This window comes from Mytilus trossulus, unplaced genomic scaffold (assembly GCF_036588685.1).
Source record: "Mytilus trossulus isolate FHL-02 unplaced genomic scaffold, PNRI_Mtr1.1.1.hap1 h1tg000128l__unscaffolded, whole genome shotgun sequence".
Taxonomy (NCBI): domain Eukaryota; kingdom Metazoa; phylum Mollusca; class Bivalvia; order Mytilida; family Mytilidae; genus Mytilus; species Mytilus trossulus.
Window position 1 is genome coordinate 2,061,611 of NW_026963301.1, and position 13,013 is coordinate 2,074,623.

At 31.9% G+C, this 13,013-nt stretch overlaps 1 protein-coding gene across 1 annotated transcript; it reads left to right on the top strand.

Annotated features, from left to right (window-relative positions):
• The first annotated feature begins 4,533 nt into the window (after positions 1–4,533).
• On the top strand, positions 4,534–9,010 carry LOC134700313 (uncharacterized). Its single transcript, XM_063561662.1, has 3 exons — positions 4,534–4,656; positions 5,102–5,173; positions 8,460–9,010. Exons 1-3 carry the CDS (start codon positions 4,643–4,645, stop codon positions 8,749–8,751), a joined length of 378 nt encoding a protein of 125 aa, XP_063417732.1. The 5' UTR covers positions 4,534–4,642; the 3' UTR covers positions 8,752–9,010.
• The last annotated feature ends 4,003 nt before the right edge of the window (positions 9,011–13,013 follow it).

The window sequence follows — 13,013 nt, forward strand, 5'->3', positions numbered from 1 at the left end:
ATTTAACGTATCGTGTCCTTAAGACAAGACTTATCAATTAACGGGACAAGGCGAATTGATGATTCCAGAAAAATTACCTATTCTGAAAATTGATATCTTATCAGCTTATGTATTTTAAATCAATTTATAATTGGTTGACAATTGGTTGCTTTATGTCCAGTGTTAATCAATTAAGACCGTGAACAAAATTCAAATGTTTCTTCTCTTTCACTCCTGAATATATTTTTTAAGTTTGAAGACGGATTTAACTGTTTATAAACATCAATATGACACTTTTTTTTTATTCGTCTGAAATATTTTAGCTTTTGATTTTGTCATTCGATAAGAAAAAACTTTTGTACTTTCGGGAGTTCGGTATTACTTACATTTTTTCTTCTTTTTACTGCAAAATCAAAGAGCAGAAAACAATAGTTTTTATATTAAGGTTTCACAAGACACGTTATGCTCATTAATAATGTCATGGTATGTTAAAGAAGATGTTAAGGATAAACTTTTTCTTCATTTTTTTATATTCCAAGTAACCCTCTTTGTCTTCTTAAAAACAATAAATGTACCGACTATCACATTAATTACTATGGTGGAGATCGTTATTTTTGTTGATTTACTTTTTCTAATCACGATTTCTATAAAAATGTGTGGAATGTCTCATTAATGACAAGCAACACAAAGTTGATTGGGATGACAATAAACTACTGTCATGAACAACAACATGATACCACTACAGCAACGACGTGAAACAGATAGGTTATCATTGTCATCCTACATCAAGTCATTTGTGAACAAGAGGTGAAGGTCGAAAAGTGAACTTGATGTTAATTCTTTATGTTAACATACCAACATATTTTATGATAAAATCAATATTTTAACACAAGAAAAGATGTGAATTAAAGTTGAAATTGAAATATTGTTTGGAAAATTAATGTTGTACTCCGGTATCACAGACATTATGATGGAGATTGTAGATTGGTGGTAAATTAAAAATAACATGCACATCTTAATGATATATTATTATGAACCGAAACTCTACACAAATATTTACTACAAAGGGGATGATTTCTCTTCCCTAATTGTCAATGTTTACTTTTTTGATGATCATGTCCCTTTCTTACCATCTTACAGGGTTTAAGAATCACTCGTTCGCTACGCCTGAGTATGCAGTAACGTTCACCCTTTCAACGAAAGTAATCTATGCATTACTGGTAAATTATTAAGTGAAGGATTTTGTTACCACAAATTACTTAAAATAAAACCTTTATTCCTCCATATCTACAGATATTTGGTTTGGAAGTTTTATTTAAAAAGAAAAACTTATTTCACATTGCATACACAAAGCATATCCTAATTGTTATTGAGGTTTGTTTTTCGATCTTATGAGTTAAGCCTTTTTTAACTTATTTTCATAGATTTGTTCATACAATGTATGCTAGTCTGTTAGCGCCTACTTACATGTTAAATCCTACTACAATCTGTATGTGGCTGTCCCAAGTGAACAGCCTGCGATTTAGATGTTGTCGTTTGTTACTGTATTTTCTATTTGTTTTCGTTCATTGTTTTTAGCAGAAATCAAGAAGAATGGTTTCTTGCTTGAATTGTCTTACATTTGTTTATTTCGGGGTCTTTCATAGCCGACTATGCGGTATAGGATTTGCTCAATATTGATGACCGTACGGTGACTGAAAGTTGTTAACCTCTATAGCATTTGTTCTCCAGAATTAATATATAGTTATGTGTTAATACATTAATCATAGAATCAATATTCATACCAATGGAGGCAATATTCAAAGATATAATGACCAGATGACAGTGACAAATAGTGGTGAAATGTTATAGTAAGTTTATTAAAATGAACGATATTATGCTCTTTAAACAACATCACCGTAATGCCACATCCCGTTTATCATGTTTGTTTTTAGGTTCCAATGAGTGCAGCAAAACTTCTGAACCAAATCTTTGTACTTATGAAAGAAAAAATTAAATCTTATTCAATTGCATACTCTAGGATAATTTCTAACACTGCCTATCTTTTTCATAAAAAAGGGATTGCAGCTTGATTCTGAAAAGTGAAAGAACATAGTAATAAAAGCTTACATTATGTTATGAAGGTATTTACAGAAGTGATGCTGGAATGGCGTCATGTATTAGTGTAAACCACCAAGAAAATGTTACGGTAGAGAAATTGTAGATGAAGCCAATGCAGGAATCCTACTCTAAAGCAAGAGAAGAACAGGAGCTTCAAGTCACTTTGTCAAAAAGTTAAAAAAAAACGAAAGAAGAAAAAAACGACTACAAAAAGAAAACAATAAAAACATAACAAAACCCTAGAGGCTCTAAAGAGCCTGTGTCGCTCATTGGTATATGTGAATTAAACAAAGGAAGCGCACAGTTCATGACAAAATTGTGTTTAGGTGATTGTGATGTGTTTGTACATCTTACTTTACTAAACATTCTTGCTGCTTACAATTATCTCTATCTATAATGAACTTGTCCGTGTAGTTTCAGTGGAAAATGTTGGTAAAAATTTACAAATTTTATGAAAATTGTTAAAAATTGATTATAAAGGACAATAACTTCTTAGGGGGTCAGTTGACCATTTTGGTCATTTTGACTTATTTTTGAGTCTTAAATTGCTGTACATTATTGCTGTTTACAGTTTATCTCTATCTATAATAATATTCAAGATAATAACCAAAAACAGCAAAATTTCCTTGAAATTACCAATTTAGGGGCAGTTGTCTGATTCATCTAAAAATTTCAGGGCAGATAGATCTTGACCAGATTAACAATTTTACCCTGTCAGATTTGCTCTAAATGCTTTGGTTTTTGAGTTATAGGCCAAAAACTGCATTTTACCCCTATGTTCTTTTTTTTAGCCGTAGCGGCCATCTTGGTTGGTTTACCCGGTCACAAAGCACAATTTTCAAACTAGATAGTCTAATAATGATTCTGGCTATGTTTGGTAAAATTTGGCCCAGTAGTTTCAAAGGAGAAGATTTTTGTACAAGTTAACTAAGATTTACGAAAAATGCTTAAAATTGACTATAAAGGGCAATAACTGCTAAAGGGATCAACTGACCATTTTAGTCCTTTTGACTTATTTGTGAATCTTACTTTCTTGAACATTTTTGCTGTTTACAGTTTATCCATATCCATAATAATATTCAAGATAATATCCAAAAACAGCAAAGTTTCCATAAAATTACCAACTCAGGGGCAGCAACCCAACAACGGGTTGTCCCATTCATCTTAAAATTTCAGGGCAGATAGATCTAGACCAGATACACCATTTTACCTTTGTCAGATTTGCTCTAAATGCTTTGGTTTTTTAGTATTAACCAAAAACTGCATTTGACCTCCATGTTTTATTTCTAGGCTTGGCGGCCATCTTGGTTTGATGCTGGGTAACCGGACACAGTTTTTAAACTTAATACCCCAAAGATAATTGTGGCCAAGTTTGGATTAATTTGGCCCGGTAGTTTCAGAGAAGAAGATTTTTGAAAAAGATCATGGAGATTTACGAAAAATTGTTAAAAATTGACTATAAAGGGCAATAACTCCTAAAGGGGTCAACTGACCATTTTGGTGATTTGACTTACTTGTAAATCTCACTTTGCTGAACATTATTGCTGTTAACAGTTTACCTCCATCTATAATAATATTCAAGATAATAACCAAAAACAGTAAAATTTCCTTAAAATTACCAATTCAGGGGCAGCAACCCATCAATGGAATGTCTGATTCATCTGAAAATTTCAGAGCAGATAGATCTTGACCTAATAAACAATTTTACCCCCATGTCAGATTTGCTCTAAATGCTTTGGTTTTTGAGTTATAAGCCAAAAACTGCATTTTACCCCTATGTTCTATTTTTAGCCATGGCGGCCATCTTGGTTGGTTGGCCGGTAAAAAAACACAATTTTTAAACTAGATACATCAAAATTTAATTTGGCCCAGTAGTTGCAGAGGAGAAGATTTTTGTAAAAGTTAACGACGACAGACGCCGGACGCCGGACGCCGGACGACGGTCGCAAAGTGATGGGAAAAGCTCACTTGGCCAAAGGGCCAAGTGAGCTGAAAATCAAATGCAAAACAATTTATAGAAAAATCATACAACTACAAACTAAACGATAACTTTGAACACTGAAAAAAACATTGCACAAACAAACAATATGGTCTACAGAACAGGTACTGTTGTATTGATGTCCCAGATGCAACAGTTTAAATCCCGCTGAGGGAAGAACATTAATTTCCTATAAATATCCAGATTTAACATTGTAGGGCTAAATTTGTGACGAAGTTAGTATACATAAAATTTAATATAACATTTTATTAGGTGCATGAAGAACATCTTTGTGAGGATAAGAAATATATATAGCGTTTGAAGAAAAAGATACGTAATAACAGCAATATACCGCTAAACCGAAACGAATAGTACAAATAGACTCATTAAACTATGTAGTTTTTCGAGTTCAACTTCATAACAACAACTACATGCGTCAAAAAGTGTGAAGGTTGACAAATAAAATCGGCGTAAATATTGTTCTAGATGTTACTTTCCCAACAATGTTGATAAGAAAATCAGTATTTAAGAACTTGTAACGATGTGTATGCAATTTGAAGCAAATATAAAAGGTGTATTTTGAAGATGAATGTTGTAGGGTAAGTACATGTAGCTGTAGCATCTGTGATATTCAATAATTTCGACTTATGAAATCTGAATCAAATTTCATATCTAAAGATGCTTACTTTTCAGTCAAAATTTCTTCTTTTTCTTTAAAGTGGAATTAATCTTTATAAAATCTTAGCTATCGTGTAAATTATTCAAATAAAATCTCTTCGGCAAACATAGAAATTATAAACATTGTTAAACTGTGCCTGTCCCGGAATCTTGTTTTTTCAGTGGCAATCATACCACGTCTCCCATCTTTATATAAGGTCCTATAAACAATAATTTTATTGCAACAAAGCTCTTTTTTGTACGATAAAATGTCTTTGAAAATAATAAATACAATCTGTACGTACTAGTAAGTGTTTTAAGTGCTCAAATATATTATTTATTTTTGCATAATCGAAAAAATAACGCTTTAATTTTCTTTCTTTACAGCAAACTTTTTGTTATAGTGTTAATCGCCGGAGCAGTGTCAGCCAATCCGCTAAAGGAAAAAGAAGCAAAAAGGTGAATTTACAATCCTTGTATCTCTGTAAAATAACTCATAGGCGTATATTATATACATACAAAATGTAATCCTGATATCTATGATGAGTTTATTCATCACACAAAACAAAAAAAATGAAGAATCATTAAGTTGTATGGCCACACGGTTGTCCTGTAACTGTACTTATTGTAGAATTGTAAAACAAATACCCTATAGTTGTTATACTGAGGTAAAAACAACGCGTGTTGATTAAAAGAATAACAACTACTTTCTTTCTGCAGAATTGATAGAGGCAAAGTGACCACATTGATAAGTGTCAAATAATCTTGATGTAAATAAATGGGTCGAATAATGGCGTTTTGTTTTGTTCCTTTGTATGTTTAACTTCGCACTTGTGATAAAGATATAGCCATTGTTCAACTACTAAATTGTCTATTCTTCTTACCAGCACACTTGGTACAATTAAAAACCTGATAGTAAATTGTTCAAATAAGGCCTTCGAAAAAAGTGGAATAAATTACTTTTGGAGTGTCAAGTACTCGTTGGAAGTACTTGATAAATTGCATGCTTATATTGGTGATTTTGAATCTGTTCAAAGTTTTGATTTTTCGACCCTGTATACCACATTACCTTACATTCTCATTAAGAAAAAATTCACACACCTAATTAAATGGGCATTCAAAAAATCAGAATGTGAATACATTTATATATGTTCAAACTCTTTTAGGTCATTTTTAAGTAGCAATAAACAAAAAAAAACTATGTTAATTGGACATGCTTTGATACTATATATATGCCCTTGAATTTTTACTAGATAACATTTTTGTTCGCTTTGGGGATTCCGTATATCGTCAGATTATCGGAATTCCAATGAAGACTATATGTGCACCACTTATTGCGGACCTGTTTTTGTATTGTTATGAGTTACAATTTATGACAAAAATAAGCAAAGACCCATCGAAACAACATCTGATAAACAAATTTGATAATACTTTTAGATATTTGGATGATATTTTGGCTCTCAATAATGACGACTTCAGTATGTATATTAATGAAATTTATCCTGTTGAACTTACTTTAAATAAAGCTCATACTAACAATGACCACTGCCCTTTTCTCGGTCTCGATATCCTTATCACTAACGGAAAGCTGAATATTAAAATTTATGATAAAAGGGATGATTTTTCATTTCCTATCGTTAATTATCCGTTTTTAGATGGTGACGTTCCCTTGTCACCATCTTACGGTGTTTATATATCTCAACTTGTACGATTCGCTCGTGTATGTAACAATGTGTTCGATTTTAACGAGAGAAATTTATGTATTACTGAAAAATTATTACACCAGGGTTTTCGATATCACAAACTAGTCAAAATATTTACTAAATTTTATCATCGGTATAAAGACATCATTCGTAAATATAGCTCAACATGCAGATTTCTAATACGTTCAAGTATTTCACATCCAATTTTTTATGGAAATATTCTTTATAAAGCACAAAGGTGTCAGTATTCACCTCACAAACTTACAAAACCTTTGAATAGACTTATTAAGAAGGGATATAATTACGATTCTGTTGTCAAGTCATTAAAGATTACATATCTTGGCGTCAATATTGAGTCACTGATAAGGTCTTTGCATCGGAACCAGGGACGTATATAGAGGGATAGGTAACTTCTGTCGGAACTAAACACATTTATTCTAAAAACAGTTGTTGGCATGACACGGGTTATGTTCTTCTCATATATGTTATGATAGTATGATACTAAACCCCTAACAGCAAGGATTGTGCCTGATGTTCATATGATGAAATTATAATCTTTCAGTCAGTTTAATTGAAGTCTGGAGCTGGCATACCAGTTAACTGCTAGTAGTCTGTTGTTATTTATGTATTATTGTCATTTTGTTTATTTTCTTTGGTTACATCTTCTGACATCAGACTCGGATTTCTCTTGAACTGAATTTTAATGTGCGTATTGTTATGCGTTTACTTTTCTACATTGGTTAAAGGTATAGGGGGAGGGTTGAGATCTCACAAACATGTTTAACCCCGCCGCATTTGTGCGCCTGTCCCAAGTCAGGAGCCCCTGGCCTTTGTTAGTCTTGTATTATCTTAATTTTAGTTTCTTGTGTACAATTTGGAAATAAATATGGCGTTCATTATCACTGGACTAGTATATATTTCTTTGGGGGCCAGCTGAAGGACGCCTCCGGGTGCGGGAATTTCTCGCTACATTAAAGACCTGTTGGTGACCTTCTGCTGTTGTTTTTTATTTGGTCGGGTTGTTGCCTCTTTGACACATTCCCCATTTCCATTCTCAATTTTATAGACATACATATTTACAAGTATAAATAGAAAACAACATTCAAACCTACGATTGCGTTGGATAAAAACCGCAATTTTTATAAGTTTGCATGCAAAACATATTTCGTGGTAGAGGGGTCTAAATACAGCACAAGCAACATGTTCCAAAAGACCGAAAAAGTGAAAAAGTATATTTTAATAAAACGCATTTGACTAAAAGGTCGAACAACTGATGTTCTTATACCCTGCTGACTGCCATTGACGACTGCCAAATGAATTGATCATAAGATGTTAAAAAAAATAGATCTTTATTGATATAATTTTAATACCAAACAGAAAACAATAAACTTGCGGCAAAGATAGTTTACCACGAACATGAGCTGCAAAAATTAGTACACCATATCCGGATTTTGACAATTAATGGCTCTTGAGTGATGTTATGGATCGAAACAGTATTTGGAAGATCATATAGTTTACCTCAACTTTGTACTGGCTTTATAAATATTTTGATATGAGCGTCGCTGATGAGTCTTATGTAGACGAAACGCGCGTCTAGCGTACTAAATAATAATCCTGGTACCTATGATAACTATTTACCTAAATTTAGGATAGACTCGTGAGTTTTAAATAGTCGAAATAGGATGAACGGATTATATAAACCGGAGGGAAAATATAATAAAAGCCCAAACGAAAAGAAATAAACAAGTCTAAATTGAAAACAACATTCAAATATATGATTGCGTTGGATAAAACCGCAATTTTTATACGTGTGCATGTAAAACAATATTCGTGGTAGAGGGGTCTAAATACGACACAAACAACATTTTCCATAAGACTAAAAAAGTGAAAAAGTAAATCTTAACAAAACGCAATTGACTATACAGTATATCTGAGAGTTGCACATCGAATATATTATATCTCCCAAATAATGCATGCCTAAGTATTAGTAATTTGTTGTTAAAAGTAGAATAGCTGCATGGTAAAAAACTTTTCAATTTTAGATTTCTGGTGAGCAAATTAACAAAGGAAGGATTAGAACTGCTGGCAAGGAAACTAACATCAAACAGACAAGTCATACGCAAGGCAGAACAGTTACTGAAGGACTACTCTGGTCATACATTTCACCTCGATGAGTTCATAGATGTTATTGATAACGTTGTTGGCCGAATGGACGCTTTAGACAAACTTGCTAGTAGTTACTTTGTCGATGCTGCTGTTCAGCTGGGATTATCAAGAAGTGTTGGTCTTGGTATTTACCACACCGTTGTTACATTGATAGGTCTTTTTATTTGAAATGAAATATATAAAGATTAACAATTTGTATGTTAGCTAAATCCTTTTTATTTAAAGGAAGAAGTCGGAAATCATTTCACGTCTTTTCCATTATACTTTTCTGTAAATACTTCGGATGGAACAGAGCTTCCGCATGATATTGGGCGACACTGAACGTGTTAAACGGTTGGCCGAATCCTAAAAAACTTTACATCTGCTATATGAAAATTATCATTATTTTTAATTACATCTTCTCTGTGATGTATGCATAACATGAGACACTGGCCCTGTCGACGCATGCACATGCAATTACCTCAGTTTTTGTTTATAACGTGATATGTAATTACTTGAACGATTTGTATTAGAAAAATACTATTAATTTCTTGATTTTTTAAACATGCTAAGATATAACATAAAGTATGTTTTATAACGATTTATCTCAAAATTGAAATATATTCAAAACTAATGTGATTATTATATTTAAACAAAAAAATGTACTTTTTCTTAAGATAAATGTGCATGTAGGTGTTTTGTTTTCGCCATTCAATATCGTGAGTGTTTAAAAAAAAAACCAGTGATAAAATGAATTTCATTTCTGCTTAACGTCCAGTGACAAACATTACTTACATAATCAAGTCTGCGACCTGTCAATACATATAATACATATTGATGGTACTATAATTAGGATAAAAGTCATGACAATCTGACCTTGCTTACCGGACACATATTTTTGTTTTCAGTCTCCTTGCTGGCGAGTCTTTATTCTAAATACATTTATCTTGTAGTGAATTGACAAAACGACATTTTCAAATCCTTAATAAACCTTCCGAACCACTTGGTGCGTTGATATATGAGGTTCTGGTTGAAGTTTACAAATAAGAAAAAAAAGATGGATAAAAAGAATAAAGGGCTAAAAATCAAAACAAGAGATAAAATTAGCCCACAAAATTTTTATTTATATATTGTCCCGCTATATAGACAAAATTGGGAGAGCAGATATTTACTTTGATAATGGAACAATAATTGGGACAAATCAGCCAAAACTGTGTACACGTACCATACACAACAGACATAAAACAAAACTGACTAAAAATTCAAACAAACATTCAAATTAATTTTACATTGTATACAACAAAGACGCCATCGAAAAAGTAATTGAAGTGCAAATTCAGTAAAACATAGATAAAACCGCTGACGTTCAAATAGCACGTGCACCGGACACGTCTAGTCAAAAATAACATGTTCAAGAATATTGGACATTTCCAAGCGAGATAATCCAAGTTGTTAAAGAAATTTTTATATAAAATCTGATAGTTTTAAATTGCTCACCGAGATATAATTTTATTCTGACACATGATATCTGGTATGTGTTTCTTAATTTAAGTCTTCGTAATTTTGGTAAATTGACATAACCTCGGTTTTGAATGTATCTGTGTTATTCTATTTTTCTTTTTTTTTTATCGAAATAAATCATGGCCACGGTATATCAAATTCATAAACAAAATGCGTTATTTTGATACATTTTTCTGTATCAAATCTCTTAAAATTCGATAGAACTTTCAATAACAATTACCACGCTTTGTTTCTAAATAATGAAAGTGGGCAAAGCAGACACTATAATAAAGTCATGATAAATGTGCATGTAGGTGTTTTGTTTTCGCCATTCAATATCGTGAGTGTTTAAAAAAAAACAGTGATAAAATGAATTTCATTTCTGCTTAACGTCCAGTGACAAACATTACTTACATAATCAAGTCTGCGACCTGTCAATACATATAATACATATTGATGGTACTATAATTAGGATAAAAGTCATGACAATCTGACCTTGCTTACCGGACACATATTTTTGTTTTCAGTCTCCTTGCTGGCGAGTCTTTATTCTAAATACATTTATCTTGTAGTGAATTGACAAAACGACATTTTCAAATCCTTAATAAAACCTTCCGAACCACTTGGTGCGTTGATATATGAGGTTCTGGTTGAAGTTTACAAATAAGAAAAAAAAGATGGATAAAAATAATAAAGGGCTAAACATCAAAACAAGAGATAAAATTAGCCCACAAAATTTTTATTTATATATTGTCCCGCTATATAGACAAAATTGGGAGAGCAGATATTTACTTTGATAATGGAACAATAATTGGGACAAATCAGCCAAAACTGTGTACACGTACCATACACAACAGACATAAAACAAAACTGACTAAAAATTCAAACAAACATTCAAATTAATTTTACATTGTATACAACAAAGACGCCATCGAAAAAGTAATTGAAGTGCAAATTCAGTAAAACATAGATAAAACCGCTGACGTTCAAATAGCACGTGCACCGGACACGTCTAGTCAAAAATAACATGTTCAAGAATATTGGACATTTCCAAGCGAGATAATCCAAGTTGTTAAAGAAATTTTTATATAAAATCTGATAGTTTTAAATTGCTCACCGAGATATAATTTTATTCTGACACATGATATCTGGTATGTGTTTCTTAATTTAAGTCTTCGTAATTTTGGTAAATTGACATAACCTCGGTTTTGAATGTATCTGTGTTATTCTATTTTTCTTTTTTTTTTATCGAAATAAATCATGGCCACGGTATATCAAATTCATAAACAAAATGCGTTATTTTGATACATTTTTCTGTATCAAATCTCTTAAAATTCGATAGAACTTTCAATAACAATTACCACGCTTTGTTTCTAAATAATGAAAGTGGGCAAAGCAGACACTATTATAAAGTCATGATAAATGTGCATGTAGGTGTTTTGTTTTCGCCATTCAATATCGTGAGTGTTTAAAAAAAAACAGTGATAAAATGAATTTCATTTCTGCTTAACGTCCAGTGACAAACATTACTTACATAATCAAGTCTGCGACCTGTCAATACATATAATACATATTGATGGTACTATAATTAGGATAAAAGTCATGACAATCTGACCTTGCTTACCGGACACATATTTTTGTTTTCAGTCTCCTTGCTGGCGAGTCTTTATTCTAAATACATTTATCTTGTAGTGAATTGACAAAACGACATTTTCAAATCCTTAATAAAACCTTCCGAACCACTTGGTGCGTTGATATATGAGGTTCTGGTTGAAGTTTACAAATAAGAAAAAAAGATGGATAAAAATAATAAAGGGCTAAACATCAAAACAAGAGATAAAATTAGCCCACAAAATTTTTATTTATATATTGTCCCGCTATATAGACAAAATTGGGAGAGCAGATATTTACTTTGATAATGGAACAATAATTGGGACAAATCAGCCAAAACTGTGTACACGTACCATACACAACAGACATAAAACAAAACTGACTAAAAATTCAAACAAACATTCAAATTAATTTTACATTGTATACAACAAAGACGCCATCGAAAAAGTAATTGAAGTGCAAATTCAGTAAAACATAGATAAAACCGCTGACGTTCAAATAGCACGTGCACCGGACACGTCTAGTCAAAAATAACATGTTCAAGAATATTGGACATTTCCAAGCGAGATAATCCAAGTTGTTAAAGAAATTTTTATATAAAATCTGATAGTTTTAAATTGCTCACCGAGATATAATTTTATTCTGACACATGATATCTGGTATGTGTTTCTTAATTTAAGTCTTCGTAATTTTGGTAAATTGACATAACCTCGGTTTTGAATGTATCTGTGTTATTCTATTTTTCTTTTTTTTTTATCGAAATAAATCATGGCCACGGTATATCAAATTCATAAACAAAATGCGTTATTTTGATACATTTTTCTGTATCAAATCTCTTAAAATTCGATAGAACTTTCAATAACAATTACCACGCTTTGTTTCTAAATAATGAAAGTGGGCAAAGCAGACACTATTATAAAGTCATGATAAATGTGCATGTAGGTGTTTTGTTTTCGCCATTCAATATCGTGAGTGTTTAAAAAAAAACAGTGATAAAATGAATTTCATTTCTGCTTAACGTCCAGTGACAAACATTACTTACATAATCAAGTCTGCGACCTGTCAATACATATAATACATATTGATGGTACTATAATTAGGATAAAAGTCATGACAATCTGACCTTGCTTACCGGACACATATTTTTGTTTTCAGTCTCCTTGCTGGCGAGTCTTTATTCTAAATACATTTATCTTGTAGTGAATTGACAAAACGACATTTTCAAATCCTTAATAAAACCTTCCGAACCACTTGGTGCGTTGATATATGAGGTTCTGGTTGAAGTTTACAAATAAGAAAAAAAGATGGATAAAAATAATAAAGGGCTAAACATCAAAACA

Excerpts from the sequence above, each read along its gene's own strand:
- LOC134700313 (XM_063561662.1), top strand. Across the intron at positions 5,174-8,459 it reads AAGGAAAAAGAAGCAAAAAG|ATTTCTGGTGAGCAAATTAA; the intron begins GTGAATTTACAA and ends TTTCAATTTTAG.